At 38.1% G+C, this 21,499-nt stretch overlaps 2 protein-coding genes across 6 annotated transcripts in view; both read right to left on the bottom strand.

Moving 5' to 3' along the window:
* Positions 1 to 8,165, bottom strand: part of LOC139748743 (brain-enriched guanylate kinase-associated protein-like) — a 28,346-nt gene extending 20,181 nt beyond the window's left edge. For 2 of the 5 annotated variants that reach the window (XM_071662155.1, XM_071662151.1), the window contains exons 1-3: positions 8,006 to 8,151; positions 6,351 to 6,442; positions 5,540 to 5,742 (exon numbers count right to left, since the gene is read on the bottom strand). In XM_071662155.1, the coding sequence (XP_071518256.1) occupies positions 5,540 to 5,742; positions 6,351 to 6,401 (254 nt within the window). In that variant the 5' untranslated portion in view covers positions 6,402 to 6,442; positions 8,006 to 8,151. Of the gene's footprint in view, positions 1 to 5,539; positions 5,743 to 6,350; positions 6,443 to 6,704; positions 6,758 to 8,005 lie in introns of those variants that run through there. The other 3 variants (XM_071662156.1, XM_071662152.1, XM_071662153.1) reach the window with 3 other exon arrangements.
* Positions 8,166 to 14,211: 6,046 nt separating this feature from the next.
* The window catches only part of LOC139748742 (uncharacterized), a 58,291-nt gene continuing 51,003 nt past the window's right edge, over positions 14,212 to 21,499 (bottom strand). The window contains exon 9 of the mRNA XM_071662150.1: positions 14,212 to 14,746. Coding sequence (XP_071518251.1) covers positions 14,461 to 14,746 — 286 coding nt within the window. The 3' untranslated portion in view covers positions 14,212 to 14,460. The remainder of the gene's footprint in view (positions 14,747 to 21,499) is intronic.

Below are 21,499 nucleotides of genomic sequence, written 5' to 3'. Positions count from 1 at the left end.
CAGTTCAATATGGAACATACATGGAGTGCTCACCGAGGCTAGTCATTTGAGGATGAGATGACACAGCTAATGAGCAGTTTGACTTCCTATACAATGGTGTCTGTTACTGCCAGACTTTTGGGCAAATCCAAGGCATGTATCTATGGTTTGCTGTTATGTACAATAGAAAACTGGTTTTCAGGCATGTTTTGTGTTACTGAAAGAATAGTACAACCCATACTACTGTAAGCAAGTGAAAAAAAAGTGTTAGAGGATGATGGTAAGAAATACACATTTTTTGGATCAAAGGGGCAGATGAGAGGATTCAGAACAAAGGAAATATAGATTTGGGAATGGAAGATAAAAAAGTAAATGTTGAGGTGGTATGATGATAAATAAGGAATGAGTAAATGTAAAATGATTAATAAAATAATTCATTAATCATGTGGATGGATTCAGTTATCAAAGAGAACAGGTGAAGTTGTGGGACAATATGAAGCACTCTATGTGGAACAGCAACATAAGAAAGGTGACTTAGTATGAGTACAAGGGGAAATCAGGAAAGAGGTGAACAGTGAAGAAATGTGTAATCCACGGGTGCAAAAGTTTAGTGAATGGGTGCTATTTCAGGGGATGAGAAAGAATGAATAGGAAAAGAGTAAGGCAGTACACATAGGACAGATATAAAAGAATGGATGACTATGAAATGAGGGTCTATAAAATGGTGGGTAACTGTGACATTTGGGGTAAATTTTGCAGGACCATCCTGCTGTGTGAAATTATTTGTTCAGTAAAATTTAGTATAAAATATGTGTCAAGACCAGGGCTTTAGCTAAGGAAAAACTCTGTGGCATCTTGGGCCTTTCAAGAAAAATTTGTGAAGGTCTGGGAAAAATTTGGTGGCTAATACCTCTGAAAACTAACAAAATCCTAAATGACAAAATTGGACCAAAATACAAAAAGAAAAAAATCTTAAAATTAAAGAAAGAAAGAAGAAGTAAGTCTTACCTTTAATGTCCTGTTAACCTGGTGACATAATCATGGCTTATTAATCTGATATTTTTCACAAATCAAGTTGGAAAACAAGAATTCTTCTGGAAAGGACATATATAGATATAATCATATATATATATGATGTTTACTGAAGTTTATCATTCATTAGAGACACCAGTTTTTTTCTTAAATCTTTGGGACAAAACTGGTACATCACAGTTGGTTTAAGCCCTGGTCAGGACTGGCTAGATGTAGCTTAACACTGTGAAGATAAATGCTAATGATGACATCCATACATGGACACCTCCAGTCTCATTAAAGGGCCAGTGATTTTTCAATCTGAAGTGGATTATGAAATCTGAGTCATGATCAGGGTTTTCATACGGGAGAAGGCTATATTTTCTTATATGCGACTGCTTCTCCCGCCTAAGCGGGGTAGCATTAGTAACAAATGAATAATGGCCTAATTTGCATCCCTCCACACTCAAAGCTGTGAGGTATAATGTACTGAAATGAGAGCCTACCATCCATAGCCAAGCCCCACATACTATTCCATAATTTACCTACGAAGCTAAATAAGAAGGCAAGATTCTTAGTAATTAATCTGAGTGTTATTTTGTAGCAATGTCTGGAGATGATACGTCACTGATTATCCTACTTCAAAGGCAGATTATAGATTATACAAAAAGAGAAACTCTACGTGACCTGAGATTTCTAGGAGCAACTTCAAAGACTAAAGACAAAATGAAAAGAAAGTTAGGTAGTGTGGGTGCAAAATAGGTGCCAGTACAAATGAATGTGAAAGGCTGTGTGTGCTGACAGCTGATAGTGAGCAACTACATGTGCATTAGTGCTGGCATAAATGTGATGGAGTAATCATGTCAAATTAATGTCCGGACATACAGATGAGAAGAAGCATGTGTCAGAGGGATGCTAGTACTATAAAAGTAAATGAAACAGTACATGCACTCCAGAATAGAAGTACCAAAACATAAACAAATGTGCTATTACTCAAGTTGCATACATGACGATATTCCAGAAGAACTGAACCAACCAACCTTTAAACTACTGCTTTCCAGTCAGTTTGTGAAAGATTTTGCTGTTCAGCATATTATCAAGAAAGGATTAGATAATGATATTCTACATTACCCAAGACAAACAGTGATATTGCTGATGATCTAGTGAGGGTGAGGAAATCTAGAAACATATAAGGAGCTCTCAATATGCAGTCTACATGCAAACAGCATAATCTGTAGTTTTTCCTACAAATTGGTAGCCCTAGTAGGTGAGCAAAATGACATGATTTTACAATAGCATGATATGGAAGACGCTGAATATATTTGTAAATCTATTAGAACAACGAGACAGAAAATCAGTAATGGGTGGAAAGACTCCTTTCCATGTCATGGGCGAATGAGTAGTGGGTGCAATTATTCTTTGTGTTTATTGGGTTTATCGTGGTGTAACCCCATGCTGGTGGAGTCCGGTAACCCCTATATACAAAATTTCAATCCTATAGCCCCAGGACCTATTTCACAATGCTCCTTCAGCTTTAAGGCTGGACTGCTATCACTACTATGGATAAAATGGATTCCTCGGAAGTGAAAGTTTCTTTGATGATATTGTAATTCTTCTCTTCTACTGATGATAATACAGTCTAACCAAAGGCAACTTTTAACTCATGGCATAACTCACTCAGAGTTCACTAGCCTGCTTCAGCACCTCTTGACTGCACATCTCCATATCAAAAGTATTCCGAACTTCTATTATTTGTAGACTTGCACTTAGCAAGTCTACCAAATCAAGCTGGTTTTCAAGATGCTTCCCTTCTTTGTCTCAAACCTTCCATTGTTGTTAGGTGAGCTTTTTTTTTTCTAGGAATGAAGGGCAAGAGAGAATTCTAGTTCAAAAACATGCTTTTCACTCGCTTAAAGCTAATTTTTTTTTCTTTAGCAAAATCCTTAGATGTTCTTGCAACCCAAATATCACTGCCAACTTATTTGAATAATGTCATGGCCTTCTAATATTTCCCACTGTAAACCTTTGGTTTCATCTTTCATCTTATGTAAAATCCTTACTTTCATTGCAGTAAAATTGTCCTGAATGAGTTTTACTCTCTGAAGTCGCCCAACCACTGTTCCACACACATTTACCTAATCTTCTCACTGACTAAGTATGTTACCTCATATTCTATCCCTTCATCTTCCAGAGAAGTGTACACTATGTACATCATCAAACTGATGTAAAAACTTAGAGGTTGTGATCAGGTCATCCCCCCTAACTCTCCTTTCTTCCATTATGGGCAAATTTAAGGCCTCTGTATTTCACTGTCTCCTCCCAGCATCTTTCTTACGTATAAGTATAATGTTTGCCCTTTTCCAGCAACATTTTGAATATTATTCCAGCTGGTTTATCACATGCATCTGCACACATTTTTTGCACAAATGGTGAAATTTCATCAGGACCATGAGCCCTCTTATATTATAATGGTGTCTTTACCAGTTATCTCAGTCCTTTCATGTGTAATGAACCTCTTAGATTTCTATGAGAGGGTGAGATCTAATTTAGACATTGGAGAAAGCTGTGTGGATTGTTTGTATCTATCTGGGCTGCCAGAAAGCATTTGATGCTATTACACAGGAGGCTGATGAAGAAGGTGGATAACCTGTAATGAATAATGGGAAGACCCTTTCAATGGAAAGATTATCTTTGTGGAAGGAAAACAAAGGACATGTTAGAGGAGCTTTTTCAAAATGGAATGCTACAGGCTTCTGCTCTGGGACTCTTATTCTTCTTGATGTAGGTGAATGGCCTAATTCCAGGTATGGAGTAGTACTTAAATGTATGATATGTTTGCAGGTGATGGTAAGTTTAAATACCATTTTATCATTTCATACAAGCATTTATTCTTAAATGCACACATGAAGAGAGATAATGCAGCCAATACAGTGCTACTGTGTAAAAATAGAGATGGGGCCCCATGAGCATAGATTTCCTTCTCTGTACTGCATATATCAGTAATTACAATTCTTATTTGCCTCTTGACTAACTAGCTATAGAGAAGTGTTATGCCTTTCATGGGCTCCTCAACTAATGTGCCTCTTTTCCACATGGATGGGAAAATACTAAATAGAAACTGAACACTACATTTGTTGGGCAAAAAGAAATCCACACCAAAAGTCTTTGTTGACACCATATTTACAAAGGACATCAAAGTCCTCTACTCGGTTGCATAAGCAAACCTTGATTTTTATAATGAATCCAAGCTACCCAAGCCATAAAAACAATATACAAGAAAACCCTACTTCACTGAAGTTAAAATTTCTGCAAAGAAGCTTAAGAAGTTTGTATAATCCACAGTTTGGAAAATTAAGAAGACTGTGAGGGTTATGGAACCCAAAAAAGCTTGTATATCTTGATACACTTATGCACATAGTGACAGAGAAGACAAATAACAATGAAGCTTCGGACATGCCAAAATTTAAATTCCTGGCATATTCATAACTTTGATGAACCAATTGGAATCTTAGAAAAATTTACTGTGACAATTCAGAGGTATAAATACATCAAGCTGAGGTGGCAGTGGTGCACAATACTGTCAAAGAGGGGTGGAGTAAACTGCTAACTGGCCTAGCCAATGTGTATGGTTGAATTAACGGTTAAGAGTCAACTCAGCTCATGGCTGGTTAGAATTCAATGGTCAATTCAATGGTCAATGACTGGAGTGACCATGATGTTAGGAAGTCTGAATTCATACTCTACAGGTTACCCACACCAACACTGGTTGCAAAGTATATTTTGCCATCGTTAACATTAAATGAATTTCTGTGAATAAGGAGAGGCGATGGTGGAGAGGAAGTTCATATGATAGTAAAAAGACAGAGTGAGGGATTGTGTGTCTGCAAGTAGTGTGAAATTAAAAGAATATAATATGTGAGGGAACAGTAATGTTTGAAAATGGGACCTGCATGAATCACTGTACTTTATAGGAAGTAAAAGCACATCAGATACATGAAAACAGGAAAATACTCAATCATGCCTGTACACCTTACGTGTTTACAATGGTTATAAAGAAATACATGGGTGAAAAACAATGTTCTGAGATTCAAATGTGTGTGTAAAAGAATGTGGGACTTTTAATATCATGAGAACTTTATATATAGTTTATTTGTATGCAAGACTCAAAATTTTAAAAAGAATAATAGGTTAGTAATGCACAAACGGATTCATTGCCGAGTAGTGTCCTGTTATTAAAACATAACTTTTCCATTCATATGATGATTTCAGTGGAAGTACAGTTGCAATGGTACAGCATATTTATTAAATTTCAAAGCTTTTGTGAAAACACTTTTATCAGCAATGAACACGTGTTCATGCTTCTTGTCACCTAAAAAAAAGATCAAACTTTACTAAAAGCTTCTAGATGCTTAATTATTTCTTAAACTTTTGAAGTGAATATGGAGTGGGTGGTCCAACATGAAACCAGTACAGAAGACAGCACAGACACACACATAAGTGCAACACGAGGAGAAGGGGTTGAAAAGTGCCATGACAAGTCTGTTCTTACCTGTCATATTTATCCTGCCAGTGGTCACACTGTGCTCTGAGGACAGCAACCTGGCCCTGAGGGTAATGATCTGGGCGATCTTGTGCCATCTGTGCCTCCAGCTGCACTATGGCTACGTCACGATCCAGCAGGCGTCGCTTCAGCACCTCTACTTCACTCCTCAGAGCTGCTGTGCTTACTCCACAGTTTACACAATCACCCCCCTAAAAACAGGAAAAATAAGTAAAATAATGAAACTTAGTTACACTGCATACGTAGAGAGTCTCGGCAATATCATGCACATTAATCAGATTATCCAAGGTTGAAACTGCCATGAACTATGCAGATAAAATGGTGCTCCAGCTGGGTGAACTTAGGATAAAAGACCAACAACAATTTATGTTCTCAAATTCTCAAGTGAGAGGTGATAGTTCACTTTTCAGATATACAATATTGTCTCTCAAAGAATAGTGTAGAGCCCATGAAAGTTATTTCTTTCTACAAGAGAGGCCGATGGGCACAATGCTAGTTTTATATAATGGTTTACTCATCATCTGCCCTTAAAGGAAGAATCACTTTTCCCTCCCATCTTGCTTATCTAATGTCGCAATAACTGAAATGTATTAGTTAACAATGTGAATGAATGAAACAAAGGATAGCAATGTTATAAAAATTCAAACACATCAGAACAATAAAGCAATAATAATATTTTCACAAAATGAATGCATAGGGAATATGAGCACAGGAACCTGTGCAAAGAGATGGAAAGTTGTCTTATGGGTATCTGTGCATAACTAAAGAAGGAAGTAACACACGCCTTCCAGTTACTCACTGGGCGGGCACAACACGCACTCCTCACCTGCTGGCCATAACCTCTGCTCATCTCTCTGGCTGTCCCTCATAAACTCTTAACTTGGTCACCATCTGAAACAGAGCAGTTATCTTAGGAGAGACGAACGAATCATACCAGTTTAAAAAAATTCTGTATATATCCAGGATGATCCTGGATCATCTAAGTCAGTACAGCAAATTGAGACAATGGAGATCTGATATACTTCAAGAAACCTCAGTACCACTGATAAAATATCTACAAAAACTTATCATTCACAGTGAGAAAGGTACACTATTTAAAATTCTAGTTGAGATTCACATCACTATTCACTTGAAATGTATTGTGATTACGTACTGAAAGACGGCAGTTTTGGAGCTTGATTTGAAGCATTATATCTTATTCATTGATATCAGATACTGAAAGTTATGTGTATAAGGGAATATATGGCACTAAGTAATGTAAAAGTACATAATGAATATCAAAAGAACCGATGAAAACCTCACGAAGTTGCTACAATTTAGAGAAAGGCTTTGGATTGCAAGGACGCTGGGATTTGTCATCTGTTTCGGACATATGGCAGTATGTGCACAATGTTCAATCAGCATTTGATGTATATTTCCACTAGAATCTTGACCATTAAGATAAATTGTGACTGCTTGGGAGGTGAAGCGAACTTTTCATAGATTCTGTCAAGTTTTAACAGGTGTATTAATACCTATTTCTACATTAATTAACCCCACATTTACCGTAATGAACATAATCTTCACTGATATTACAGTTTATTGTTAAGTAGAGAATAATGTTCACTGATATTACATTTTTATCATCCATTGGAGAATAATGTATGATGTTCAGAATCGTGCTCCACAACCGTCCTTATATTCTGTCAAGACTATAACAATATTTATGAACGATATCACTCATTAACTAAAACTAAAAGTGATGTAGAGTTAAAAGTGAACTTTGAAGGACATTTTGGATCTATGATTAATAGAAAATAGGATGAGTTATACTCGAGATACAAAATTCTGACAGAAACGTCACAATATGGCCTTCCAACGGAGAGACCCAGCCTTAATGTGGATTTTCAATGACCTTACACACAGACAGGGATATATTACACTTGTCAGTAGCTTAGATATCAATAAACGAATTATTAAATGGCCTAACAGATGTATCTGGTGCCTGGAGTATGTATTTCAAGCCAGACTCGCTCAATGGGTACATTATATATCACAAGGTCTATGGAAAACCCAATACCCCTAGAGTGTTTGTGGTAAGTCTTAAGGGGTTATAATATACTAGATCACCTCCTATGGATATAAGGGATGAAAAAAACACCCGTCCAGGGAAACGGGTCAGTATATCTGTGAAACCCGCTTAATGTGGGATATTTTTAAACAGCAATTCCCTCCTGAGGTGACACTAGGGAGGGAATGAACCTAGATGGCCTTATAGGGTAACCTAGGTGCATTGAACACCCCATATATGCCACTACACTGACCACACACACACACACACCACACACGTAAACAAACACACCACCAACCTCACTACTACACACACACACACACACACACACACACTTCACCTTGACCCAGTCCACCTACACCTCACACTCTCACTCATATCTCTACTCTCCCTCATCTACTCACGAGTGTAGAGGGTGAACGAGGGGGTAAAAGTGTTAAAAAAAAGGGAGGGAAAGGGAGAGAAATTTGTTAAAGTCGACTGGGAGGAGCAGGAGGAGGAGGAGATGACCCCCCTCGGGCGCACAGCTGACGACGGCATCAATGACAACACACCGACCACCCCGCCATCTCGCGGCCGCTTCGCCAACTACCGTACCTTGAAACCCCAATTTAAAGTCCATTTTTTTTATCCAAATTCCACCCATATACACCCTCCAGATCGCTATACACACCTCTAATAGGTACTATTAAAACTTAGGAATGATGTAGAATGTGTATGGATGGAGTGGGTTAGTCCCTAACTTCGTGATATGTGTAAGATAAGGAATTTATCTTGAGTGCCACGTCTTATTGGAAAATCCCTTCATTGCTGCCATATTTTAGATCATTTTTTCCGTCTATGGTCTCCCGTTCCACCCATACTTCCCTCATTTACTACCGTTACTTCAGTGAGATACTTGGAATTATATGGTACATCTACTTAACCTTTATAAGTGTGTGTGTGTGTGTATGGTGTGTGTGTGTGTGTGTGTGTAGCACTTCCTACTTTACAACGTAATTTATTTTGTTTATATATGCAAGATTCTCATATACTATACACGTTTCGAGTTTTTATGTATATTTGTAATTCATGTATGGATTATCCTCATTTCATTACAGCTACTTGAGTAAATAATTGAGGTTAATTATCAATTATGAGTTATCACTTTATTCAACATGATGCAACAGTATCATTATACCGTAATATATATATATATATATATATATATATATATATATATATATATATATATATATATATCGTACAGTATAGTTCATATATCACAATTCTTCCTTTCATACCATACAATAACTTTTTTATGTATTGTGAAGATTAGAAAACTAATTAAGAAAACTAATTAATGGGGATCTAGGATAATAAGTAGAGTTAGAGGCAGAATGATAAGATATTTTGAGTAGAGGTCAGTGGATGAAGAAGGAAGGCGAGTTTGGAAAAGGATTCTATAGGAAAATGGTAGTAATGTTTGATGAAACATGACTGAAACCTACTTCAGGGAACTGATTGGAAATGATTATTTTTTCAAGTCGTAAATCGCGCTTGATGGCTTTATTCACCTTATACATGTGGTCTGCGGGAAGTCATATATTATTTATTTTTATTTATACTTAACCGCCGTCTCCCGCGTTAGCGAGGTAGCGCAAGAAAACAGACGAGAAATGGCCCCACCCACCCACATACACATGTATATACATAAACGCCCACACACGCATATATACATACACATACATTTCAACGTATACATACATACATATACATTTCAACGTATACATACATATACATACACAGACGTATACCAATGTATAGACACATGTACATATCCATACTTGCCGCCTTCATCCATTCCCGTCGCCACCCCGCCACACACGAAATAGGATCCCTTCCACCTCTATGCATTTACGAGTTATGGCCGTAAGATACGACGCGACGCATCTCGAGTCTCACATGTAGTGGTAGATACACCTATTATGTGGTGGTAGATATATCTATTATGTAGAGGTAGATATATCTATTATGTAGTGGTGGATTTATATAGGTATCTATCTATCTATCGGCGCTGGTGTTGCCACACCCGGTTGTGGTTCTTCCACAACCACTTCAAACTCGCCAGTTTACAACTATGGCTGCAAGACTTGTTTACAACTATGGCTGCAAGACTTGTTTACAACTATGGCTGCAAGACTTGTTTACAGTTATGGCTGCAAGACTTGTTTACAACTATGGTTGCAAGACTTGTTTACAGCTATGGCTGTAAGACTTGTTTACAACTATGGCAGCAAGACTTGTTTACAACTATGGCTGCAAGACTTGTTTACAACTATGGCTTCAAGACTTCTATACTACTATGGCTGTAAGACTTGTTTACAACTATGGCTGCAAGACTTGTTTACAACTATGGCTGCAAGACTTGTTTACAACTATGGCTGCAAGACTTGTTTACAACTATGGCTACAAGACTTCTTAACTACTATGGCTTCAAGACTTGTTTACAACTATGGCTGTAAGACTTGTTTACAACTATGGCTGCAAGACTTCTTAACTACTATGGCTTCAAGACTTGTTTACAACTATGGCTGCAAGACTTGTTTACAACTATGGCTGCAAGACTTGTTTACAACTATGGTTGCAAGACTTGTTTACAACTATGGCTTCAAGACTTGTTTACAACTATGGCTGCAAGACTTGTTTACAACTATGGCTGCAAGACTTGTTTACAACTATGGCTGCAAGACTTGTTTACAACTATGGCTGCAAGACTTCTTAACTACTATGGCTTCAAGACTTGTTTACAACTATGGCTGTAAGACTTGTTTACAACTATGGCTGCAAGACTTGTTTACAACTATGGCTGCAAGACTTGTTTACAACTATGGCTGCAAGACCTGTTTACAACTATGGCTGCAAGACTTGTTTACAACTATGGCTGCAAGACTTGTTTACAACTATGGCTGCAAGACTTGTTTACAACTATGGCTGCAAGACTTGTTTACAACTATGGCTGCAAGACTTGTTTACAACTATGGCTGCAAGACCTGTTTACAACTATGGCTGCAAGACTTGTTTACAACTATGGCTGCAAGACTTGTTTACAACTATGGCTGCAAGACCTGTTTACAACTATGGCTGCAAGACTTGTTTACAACTATGGCTGTAAGACTTGTTTACAACTATGGCTGTAAGACATGTTTACGTAAAATTGGTTCTGATAGCAGGAGTTATGTTTCTTCAGTTAGCATCAGTACCACTGTAGCCCCAGTTTCAGCTCCCCCCAAGTGTAAGTCCATTTTCTGAAACTCATTTTCAGTCAGCTGTTATGAAAACGTCACTTAGAATTAAACAATCTTAGGTGAGTAAATGAGAGACATATATTTCTTTATGTTTATCATATATTATTTCATGTCTTCCAAGCTTATCTTCTTATTTTCTCATGTAGAAAAAGGTGAAATCGTGTTATCATGTTACTAAGAGTTACTAAGGGTTATATATATATATATATATGTATATATATATATATATATATATATATATATATATATATATATATATATATATATATATATATATATATATTCCTATGAGTCCACGGGGGAAAATGAAACACGAAAAGTTGCCAAGTGCACTTTCGTGTCATAATCACATCATCATCAGGGGAGACACAAGAGAGAAATATAACAGTCAGTTGATATACATCGAAGAGACGAAGCTAGGACGCCATTTGGTAAACATGGGATTGTCCAAAACATGAGGATGTGATTATGACACGAAAGTGCACTTGGGAACTTTTCGTGTTTCATTTTCCCCCGTGGACTCATAGGAATAAGCCAAGCTACCACAGTGGTGCAGGAGACCCTTATGGATAAAAGTGTCTCCTATGACAGGAGGGAATTGAGCTAAGAATCGCATCTCCAAATTCCTCTCTCTCTCTCTCTCTCTCTCTCTCTCTCTCTCTCTCTCTCTCTCTCTCTCTCTCTCTCTCTCTCTCTCTCTCTTGTGTGTGTGTGGCTTCCTCTTCATCACTTTGCTTCCTCAAATCTACTACTACCTCTTCCTCCTCCTCCTCCTCCTCCTCCTCCTCCTTTATTACCACCGTTCTCCCATAAGGTCCTGTTCTGTCTCCCTTTTTATTTCATTTAAGTAACAATTCCTTTCCAACACGTATTGAAATGCACCCGTAGGCTCCTAACCAAGAGCTCCATCCCTTGTCTGCCTGGTTTCAAGGTCCAATTTGGATCACCTCTCGCCCAAGGGTGTGTTGGAGGGCCTTTGGAGGTAAACCTCCTCCTTCAACTCAAACGTAGGATGGGGGATGTTTGTAGTTAACTATATAGAACCTGGTTACGTTTATATAGACTCAGAACACCCAATTTCAAAGTCTCCCCTCAAACCCAATTTCTGCCCATCTTATTTCAGTCCCTACAACCCGTATCTTTGCCCATCTATTTCAGTCCCTACAACACGTATCATTGCCCATCTATTTCATTCTCCACAACACGTATCTTTGCCCATCTATTTCATTCACTTCAACTCGTATTTTTGCCCATCTATTTCATTCACTTCAACTCGTATTTTTGCCCATCTATTTCATTCACTTCATCTCGTATCTTTGCCCATCTATTTCATTCTCCACAATACGTATCTCTGCCCATCTATTTCATTCTCCACAACACGTATTTTTGCCCATCTATTTCATTCTCCACAACACGTATCTTTGCCCATCTATTTCATTCTCCACAACACGTATCTTTGCCCACCTATTTCAGTCCCTACAACACGTATTTTTGCCCCTCTCTTTCATTCACCACAACTCGTATTTTTGCCCATCTATTTCACTCTCCACAACACGTATCTTTGCCCATCTATTTCATTCTCCACAACACATGTCTTTGCCCATCTATTTCATTCTCAACAACACGTATCTTTGCCCATCTATTTCATTCTCTACAACACGTGTCTTTGCCCATCTATTTCATTCTCCACAATACGTATCTCTGCCCATCTATTTCATTCTCCACAACACGTATTTTTGCCCATCTGTTTCATTCACTTCAACTCGTATCTTTGCCCATCTATTTCAGTCCCTACAACACGTATTTTTGCCCATCTATTTCATTCACTTCAACTCGTATTTTTGCCCATCTGTTTCATTCTCCACAACACGTATCATTGCCCATCTATTTCATTCACTTCAAATCGTATCTTTGCCCATCTATTTCATTCACCACAACACGTATCATTGCCCATCTATTTCAGTCCCTGCAACACGTATTTTTGCCCTTCTCTTTCATTCACCACAACTCGTATTTTTGCCCCTCTCTTTCACTCTCCACAACACGTATTTTTGCCCCTCTCTTTTTTTCCCTCCTTCATGTCTTTCCTAACAACTACAACCTCGTCCCTTTTTTTAAAAAGGCAGATTTTCCACAACCTCTCCTCTTCGTATTATTTCTCTCTTTCTCAGACCTATTCATATTTAGATGGGAGACCCCAGTCTCGTTGTGGAACTTCGCTTGTGAGTGGCGCCTCCAGCGTGCAAACAAGAAAAGAGAAAAATGACTTGAGAATAGACAACAGAGTTTTGGAGGAGCATTCTTCACCCGATACCTCCCCTTTTTGGGAAGGTGATAATACAGGAGGGAGAGGACTTTCAACTCCCCTTTCTCTCTCTCTCTCTCACACACACATACACACACCTTTTAGCTGCTTCCCCTGATGCTTTATGACATACACAACACTTTAAGGAACAGATGAATGAGCCTTCATGTTTTAAAATCCTCACTTGGTGTTTTTTTTCCTTCTTTATTTTTTTTTCAACTGTGATAACACAGGAGGGGAGGATTTTCAACCTAACCCCCTCTGCCCTCCACTTGAAAATAAATTCCCACCCTCTTTGGCTCCCCCTGGTAACTTCTAATGCACCTGTCACTATATATATATATATATATATATATATATATATATATATATATATATATATATATATATATATATATATATATATATTCCTATGAGTCCACGGGGAAAATGAAACACGAAAAGTTCCCAAGTGCACTTTCGTGTAATAATCACATCATCAGGGGAGACACAAGAGAGAAATATAACAGTCCCCCCTGATGATGTGATTATTACACGAAAGTGCACTTGGGAACTTTTCGTGTTTCATTTTCCCCCCTGTGGACTCATAGGAATATCTTGATCACGCGCAAAATTGTGATCCTTTCCAAAAAAAAAATATATATATATATATATATATATATATATACATTGTAGTTTTTGTGGCAGGCTGTAGAACTTGAATTAGACAACACCTTTATCTCTATGAGTTAAATTGCCACCTCTTTCTTTTGTTTTCGTAATCTATTCTTAACTCTTATTGGGTGCTAATATTCTTATAGGTCTTGTGTGTATACGTGTGTGTGTGTGATCATGACGAGGCTTCTCAATTCACTTTAATTACGAAAGGAGATCAGGTGAATGGAGAGATGGTGTTCTTTTTGGGGAGATAATGGAGATAGAGACACACTCAGGTTCCGAGTTCCTTTTGAGAGATAAAGACACACACTTGGTTATAAACATTCGAACAGGTTCATCTGGATATCCTTTTGAGGGGGAACTTCCCCTTCCTCTCTCTCTCTCTCTCTCTCTCTCTCTCTCTCTCTCTCTCTCTCTCTCTCTCTCTCTCTCTCTCTCTTCCATCTGGGAACTTTCTCGTTTGTCCCCTTCCTCTCTCTCTCTCTCTCTCTCTCTCTCTCTCTCTCTCTCTCTCTCTCTCTCTCTCTCTCTCTCTCTCTCTCTCTCTCTTCCATTATCCCTCCTCCCCCCTCACAGTTGCTCCTGTTTACCACCTCCTTCCTAAACCATCTTATTGGCTGTTTGGCGTAGGACTCGTTCCTTGGTCCTCCTGGTTCCTGTTCCTGTTCGTGCCGTCCCGATTTCTATTTCTGTTCCTGCCGTTCCGATTTCTGCTCCCGTTCCGTCGTCTGTTCGTGACGTCTGGAATGCGCCTGGATCGCGCTCTTGTATACACTCGTCTTAATCGTCTTTCCAGCTTCCCAGTCGGTTTGAAGAGCCTCATAACGGCGGATTGGCTGATGAGCTGGAACCTCCTGTTCTTCGCGCCTTCGAGGCGGACTTCGTACTCAGCTGGACTGCAAGAGAGGAAGAGATAAAGCATTGGTTACAAGATGGTCCCCCCAAAAATGGATTTGTCAATGCACAGTAGCTCTCTCTCGTTCTTTGCAATTGCAGAGCATGCAAGGCAAAAGGGATCAGACTCTTTTTGACAATGATGCATGACGTGTAATCTTTTGCCCCTTGAAGTTCAGTGTTCACTTCACTGTCTTTTGTTTTTGTGATTTTTTAACAATTCTAGTGGGTTGCCTCAGGGATGTATTTTTTTTTAGGGGGGTCATTGCTATTCCCGAGTCCTGTCAATGAATTGCTAAGAGTGACATCCCCCTTGACTGTGTTTGTGGATGATGACAAAGTCGTGGGGAGGCGAAGTGAACGTCAAATAGGAGTGCTTTCACTTACAAGGGGACCAAGACAAAGTCCCAAATTGGTCTGATGACATAGTCCACGAAATTCGACCCGAGTAGATGTAATGAGGATGGGATACTGTGAAAAGAAGGCCTTGATTTGAATATTATCTAGAAGGAAGTTGAGCTTCAGGAATCTATTTATGAGAGAGCATTAATAATAGACATTGTCCCTAACTTGTCACCAGAGTTGTGCACTAGGAGAAGTTTAAATGAGACAAAGTGTCTGCTGGCAGATAACAAAATAGCATTCTTGTAAGGATGTACTTAGCAAGCTGGGTCACATCCTACTATATAAAGCCAGAAAAATAGAACATGATTATCAGCTTTAGTGACCAGATTTAAAGGAGCAAAGAGAGCAGATAGAAAAAGGTCTGGAGGAGGGCAACAAAAATGATTATCAGTTTTGTTGACCAGATTTAAAGAAGCAAAGAGAGCAGATAGAGAGGGTTCAGAGGAGGGCCAACAAAGATGATTATCAGTTTTGGTGATCAGATTTAAAGAAGCAAAGACAGGAGACAGAGAAGGTTCAGAGGAGGGCCAACAAAGATGCTTATCAGTTTTGGTGACCAGATTTAAAGAAGCAAAGACAGAGAAGGTTCAGAGGAGGGCAACAAAGATGATTATCAGCTTTGGTGACCAGATTTAAAGAAGCAAAGAGAGCAGACAGAGAAGGTTCAGAGGAGGGGCAACAAAGATGCTTATTAGTTTGGGTGACCAGATTTAAAGAAGCAAAGACAGAGAAGGTTCAGAGGAGGGCAACAAAGATGATTATCAGCTTTGGTGACCAGATTTAAAGAAGCAAAGAGAGCAGACAGAGAAGGTTCAGAGGAGGGCCAACAAAGATGCTTATCAGTTTTGGTGACCAGATTTAAAGAAGCAAAGAGAGCAGATAGAGAGGGTTCAGAGGAGGGCAACAAAGATGATTATCAGCTTTGGTGACCAGATTTAAAGAAGCAAAGAAAGCAGATAGAGAAGGTCAGAGAGGGCCAACATAGATGGCACAAGAAATAACTGAGCTGAGTTAAAGGGAAAGGGTTGATGATGCCATGAAGTTGAACCCTCATGGAAGAGAGAAGAGTAAGGGGTGACTCATGAAACCTATCTGATGATGTCAAATGTGACCAGTTCTACGAAAGATGCAAGGACAGAACATGTTATCAAGCCAAGAAACTTGTTTGAAAAGATTATCAAGGAAAAAGAATCCCTTTATAGTGTACAGCTCGTGAGTCAGTATGATAAACTAGATTGTGAGAAACTAGTTTTTGAGACTGTGAGTGTGAGCTGCACTTGCGAATTTGAAAGAACCTCTGATCAAGTTTAGAGGAAAGAAATTTGTGAGACATAATTGCATGGGATTCTTGGTCGATTTGTGAAGGCTATGGAAAGCCTTCATTATGAAAGAAGCACCTGTGTAATGATAGTAGGCAGGTGAAAGATATATGAAAGAAATGATTCACGTCAGACTCGAACAAGAACCTGCTATTTATTCTGAGTTGCTTTTCCCATGGATCATGAACAGTTAGCTGATATGTTTTTTGTCATACTATACCATAGCGGTTTAGTAGATAAACGTGGAAAAATTGGTATAATTTACGTATCAGTGTCATAAAGAATTTAAGAAAATTATATATATATATATATATATATATATATATATATATATATATATATATATATATATATATATATATATATAGAAGTCCTAGCTACGTCTCTTCGTTGTATATCAACCAACTGTTATATTTCTTTCTTTTAACTCTTCTGATGATGTGATTATTACACGAAACTGCACTGGGAACTTATCGTGTTTCATTTCCCCGTCGACTCGTAGGAATATATATATATATATATATATATATATATATATATATATATATATATATATATATATATATATATATATATATATAAAGTCACTAAATCACTGGTGACAGTAACAACATACAGAGTACAAATGGTACTTACATCCAAACGCCTAGTTGGGTCATTAGTCACTGGTCGTTTGCTTGTCTGTCCTCTTGGCTATGTCCTCTTTTTTTAGGGCATAACCCATATCCCAAGTCATCTCTTTCTAGCCTCTTAAAGAATGGGGGAAAAAAGGAGCAAAGATTTGAAACGAGAGATTTTGAGATACTTTCTAATGTGTGGGGTTTCATAAGCCTGCCAGTTCTGTAATCATGTACTTTAGCCACAGAATAATTGCTGGTACAGAAGAATTAGTCTCAGGTTATAATAATTGCTGGTACAGAAGAAATATTTGTAGTCACAAGAGTCTTTTTTTTATTAATCATTCTTGAATGAGGGGGGTTAAGTACTATTTTTTTCCCCCTGATGCAAATGGACGTACATTATCTGAGTCGTGTAGATTATTTTTGTTGTGTATGTGATTCAGGGGTGGATACTCCAAAGGTATGATAAGAATGTATGATGAATTTAATGTATCTTAGAACTGGGCCAGTGCAGGGGTGGACGAAGAGACTCCAAAGGTATGATAAGAATGTATGATGAATTTAATGTATCTTAGAACTGGGTAGGAAGAAATAGAAAATGGGAGAGAATGTGAATCTAAGATTATGAAAAAGAAACACAGTTCTCTGTATATATCATGTGTCGTCCAATATAGGGATGATTCAGTAACACCTAATTACTGTCAGGTCAATTACGTTGGTGTGTAATTAAACAGGAGTAGTCAAACTAAAGATACTGTCGTATTTCTGTTTGAGAGTACACATTAACATCATGATAAATAACATGCAAAATGACATTCATACATCAAATAAATATAGAGAACTGTACAACACAATTGAGTCATTTTGAATAAATAAATATACACGTCAATATCATAAATAACTCACTACTTAGTTTCCAAACTATTGATGATTATCATTAACTGGGTCATAACGATTGCAATCACCTATTCCATTTCATTCCATTTGAGGAACGAAAATAAATACATATAATTAGATGATAATCTGTAGCAATAATCCAAGAGTGGATTATTATCATAATTAACATGAAGATCATATATCTGTAAACAAAAAAAAAGTTTTACAATTGCTTATTCGTTACAACACTTGTGTTGAAGTTTACATACTCATCCTGCTTACAATAAAAAGAACAAGACACCTTTACAAATTGACTTCAACAGATTACAATCATTCGTAAGACTTGTTCAAAATCGTACAGCTGTTACTTTTCTAAGGAACTGTGGCGACTACATGGCATTTAAAAATCTGCTCGGTAATTAATTGTTACCCCTCATGACACATAGATTCATTTGGACATTTAAAGAAGTAACCATGTCCTTAACGAGTTATCCCTGGGTATACCCCACTCACCAGTGACTTGAGGTGTTTTGCTCTTAGTCAAAGCCAAGCTTAAACCCGTACTGAAAAGAATGTCGTGGGAATCAAAAATAGAATTCAGGTTAGTTTACAGGAGCCCCATGCATATTCCCAGAGTAGATAAGGAGCTTTTTGATTGGTTAATAGATGTCTTTAATGGATGTGATGTAATTACAAAGAGGATGTTTAAGAAGCCAGGTTAGGGAGAATTCCTTTTCCTGGTTGTGTGGACTACATAAACCTGCTTGACAGTGCCTAGATACGATTTTGTCGAGAAATATGAATATATTGGACTTATGTTTCAAACTTAGAACAAGACTTTCGTCAAATTAGACCATGGCTAGGGGGGAAGAAAAAGGCCTTGATACAAGCGATTGTTGATGACATTGTACATTTGAGGTAAGGTCTCTTTAAATGCTGGTTAGGACGACAATCTTAATGAAATACCAAGTTTTTCGACCAAAGTGTGATGAGGTATTCATCATTCTTGACAAGAGTTAGGGGAGGGGGGGGGGGGACATATCTGTCAATGAAAACGGGATGGGTGTTACCTTAGTGAAGATTGTGTATGGTAATGAAAATGGGATAGGGGAAGGCTGTGCTGGTAGATAGGAAGATAGATAGTCGATTTCCAGAAATGGATGAAGGAACACTGAAAGAACAACATTGGAAAAACTCATAGAAAGAAAAGCAACAACAGACAGACTATTTAGATGTGCTTAAAGAAAACGATAACATACGTCGTTGTCAATATATATATATATATATATATATATATATATATATATATATATATATATATATATATATATATTGGAAAGGATCACAATTTTGCGCGTGATCAGGCATATTCCTATGAGTCCACGGGGGAAAATGAAACACGATAAGTTCCCAAGTGCACTTTCGTGTAATAATCACATCATCAGGGGAGACACAAGAGAGAAATATAACAGTCAGTTGATATACAGTATTATATATAATATTAAGGTTAATATTAGTGAAGGTCTATATTATATAAATTGGATAACTATTGTTGATAAGATTTGTAAACAATTCACCTTCTTGTCCACATAATAAGTTTATGATACGCTTGTTGTCTGTCTTAGACAATTACATGTTTTCCAAATGGCGTCCTAGCTACGTCTCTTCGTTGTATATCAACTGACTGTTATATTTCTCTCTTGTGTCTCCCCTGATGATGTGATTACGACACGAAAGTGCACTTGGCAACTGATCGTGTTTCATTTTCCCCCCGTGGACTCATCGGAATATACCTGATCCCGCGCAAAATTGTGATCCTTTCCAATATATATATTGGTGGATATAGATAAAAATAATCCGAAAGAATTCTTATAGTTTTGGTATAAACAAAAGAATTAATTAACGTAAGGACTGAAGATGGGGCTCTTGTAAGAAATGACTTTAAAAGGTAACTTTCTCAGGTGTGATTACCGCCTGAGACAGAACTCGTGTCCAGATATAGAGATATAGAGACAGTAGAGGTCTTAGTTCTCTCTCAAGACTACAAGTAATTGATCATTGGACATTATTTCTATCCTTCTGCATCGTAGAATATCTAATAAGTAGGCCCAATTTAACTTTTCCAATCTCAGAATGGGAAAACAATATGACTTTTAAGCATTTTTTTGTTCATATCAAATTCCATTTTGACCATCTCATGTTCACACTTCAGCCTCTCTCAGTATGTCGGTGGCGGAGGGACGTACGTGGCCAGACGGATGGCCGAGCGCATGCGCAAGACGAGGAACGACTTAGGGTAAAATAACATCTGAATGGATGCGAATTGTATCGTCTTGTACAGGTTTTCGTAGTTGGGGTGAGCAGCCACCGTCAGATCCTGGTAACGGGGCCTGCAACAGGGATGGACACCATTAATCGTGACAAGTTTTGTGTGGTGCCGCCGGGAATAGACGAAGGACAATGGCCCTTCATTCGCTCACATGTATTCTCGAGCTGTCATTCAGTATCGAAATCACAGCTCCCTATCCATAACCAGGTCCCTACAGACTATTTTATAATCCAGGCTGCTTCACATGTCCTAGTTCAGTCCATTGACAGCACGTCGCCCCCTGTATACCACATTGCTTCGATGCACTCTATCCCTTCCACGCCTTTCACCCTCTTGCATGCTCGGGCTCCGATCACTCAAAATCTTTTTCACTCCAGCGTTCCATCACCAATTTGGTGTCCCCTTTCTTTTGTCCCCCCCATTTCAGACACATTTACCCTCTTCATACGTCCTTGTTTATTACTACGAAATCACATTTAGTCTGTGTTTAATGTGAATTATCAATTATCAGTTGTCAGTTATAATGTTTTCTACTTATTCCATAAGGCCTTTCGTACCGTCTTATGTCACCATTTTATTTTCTTTCTTGTCAGTGTAACTTACATCCCATCATTGCAATTGCATCATCAACCCATCACTGCATACGTATCATCAACCCATCACTGCAATCATATCATCAACCCATCACTGCAATCATATCATCAACCCATCATTGCAATCATATCATCAACCCATCACTGCAATCATATCATCAACCCATCATTGCAATCATATCATCAACCCATCACTGCAATCATATCATCAACCCATCACTGCAATCATATCATCAACCCATCACTGCAATCGTATCATCAACCCATCACTGCAATCATATCATCAACCCATCACTGCAGTCATATCATCAACCCATCACTGCAATCATATCATCAACCCATCACTTCAGTCATATCATCAACCCATCACTGCAATCATATCATCAACCCATCACTTCAGTCATATCATCAACCCATCACTTCAGTCATATCCTCAACCCATCACTGCAATCATATCATCAACCCATCACTTCAGTCATATCCTCAACCCATCACTGCAATCATATCAATAACCCTTTCTTATCACCCTACCTTGATGATATACAACATTTTATCAAATACATTTTCACAACCATATGCCTATAAAACCTTCACAACATCTAAAATTTATTTG

Source organism: Panulirus ornatus, chromosome 5 (assembly GCF_036320965.1).
Source record: "Panulirus ornatus isolate Po-2019 chromosome 5, ASM3632096v1, whole genome shotgun sequence".
Classification (NCBI taxonomy): domain Eukaryota; kingdom Metazoa; phylum Arthropoda; class Malacostraca; order Decapoda; family Palinuridae; genus Panulirus; species Panulirus ornatus.
This window is presented reverse-complemented; position numbering and strand designations above follow the sequence as displayed.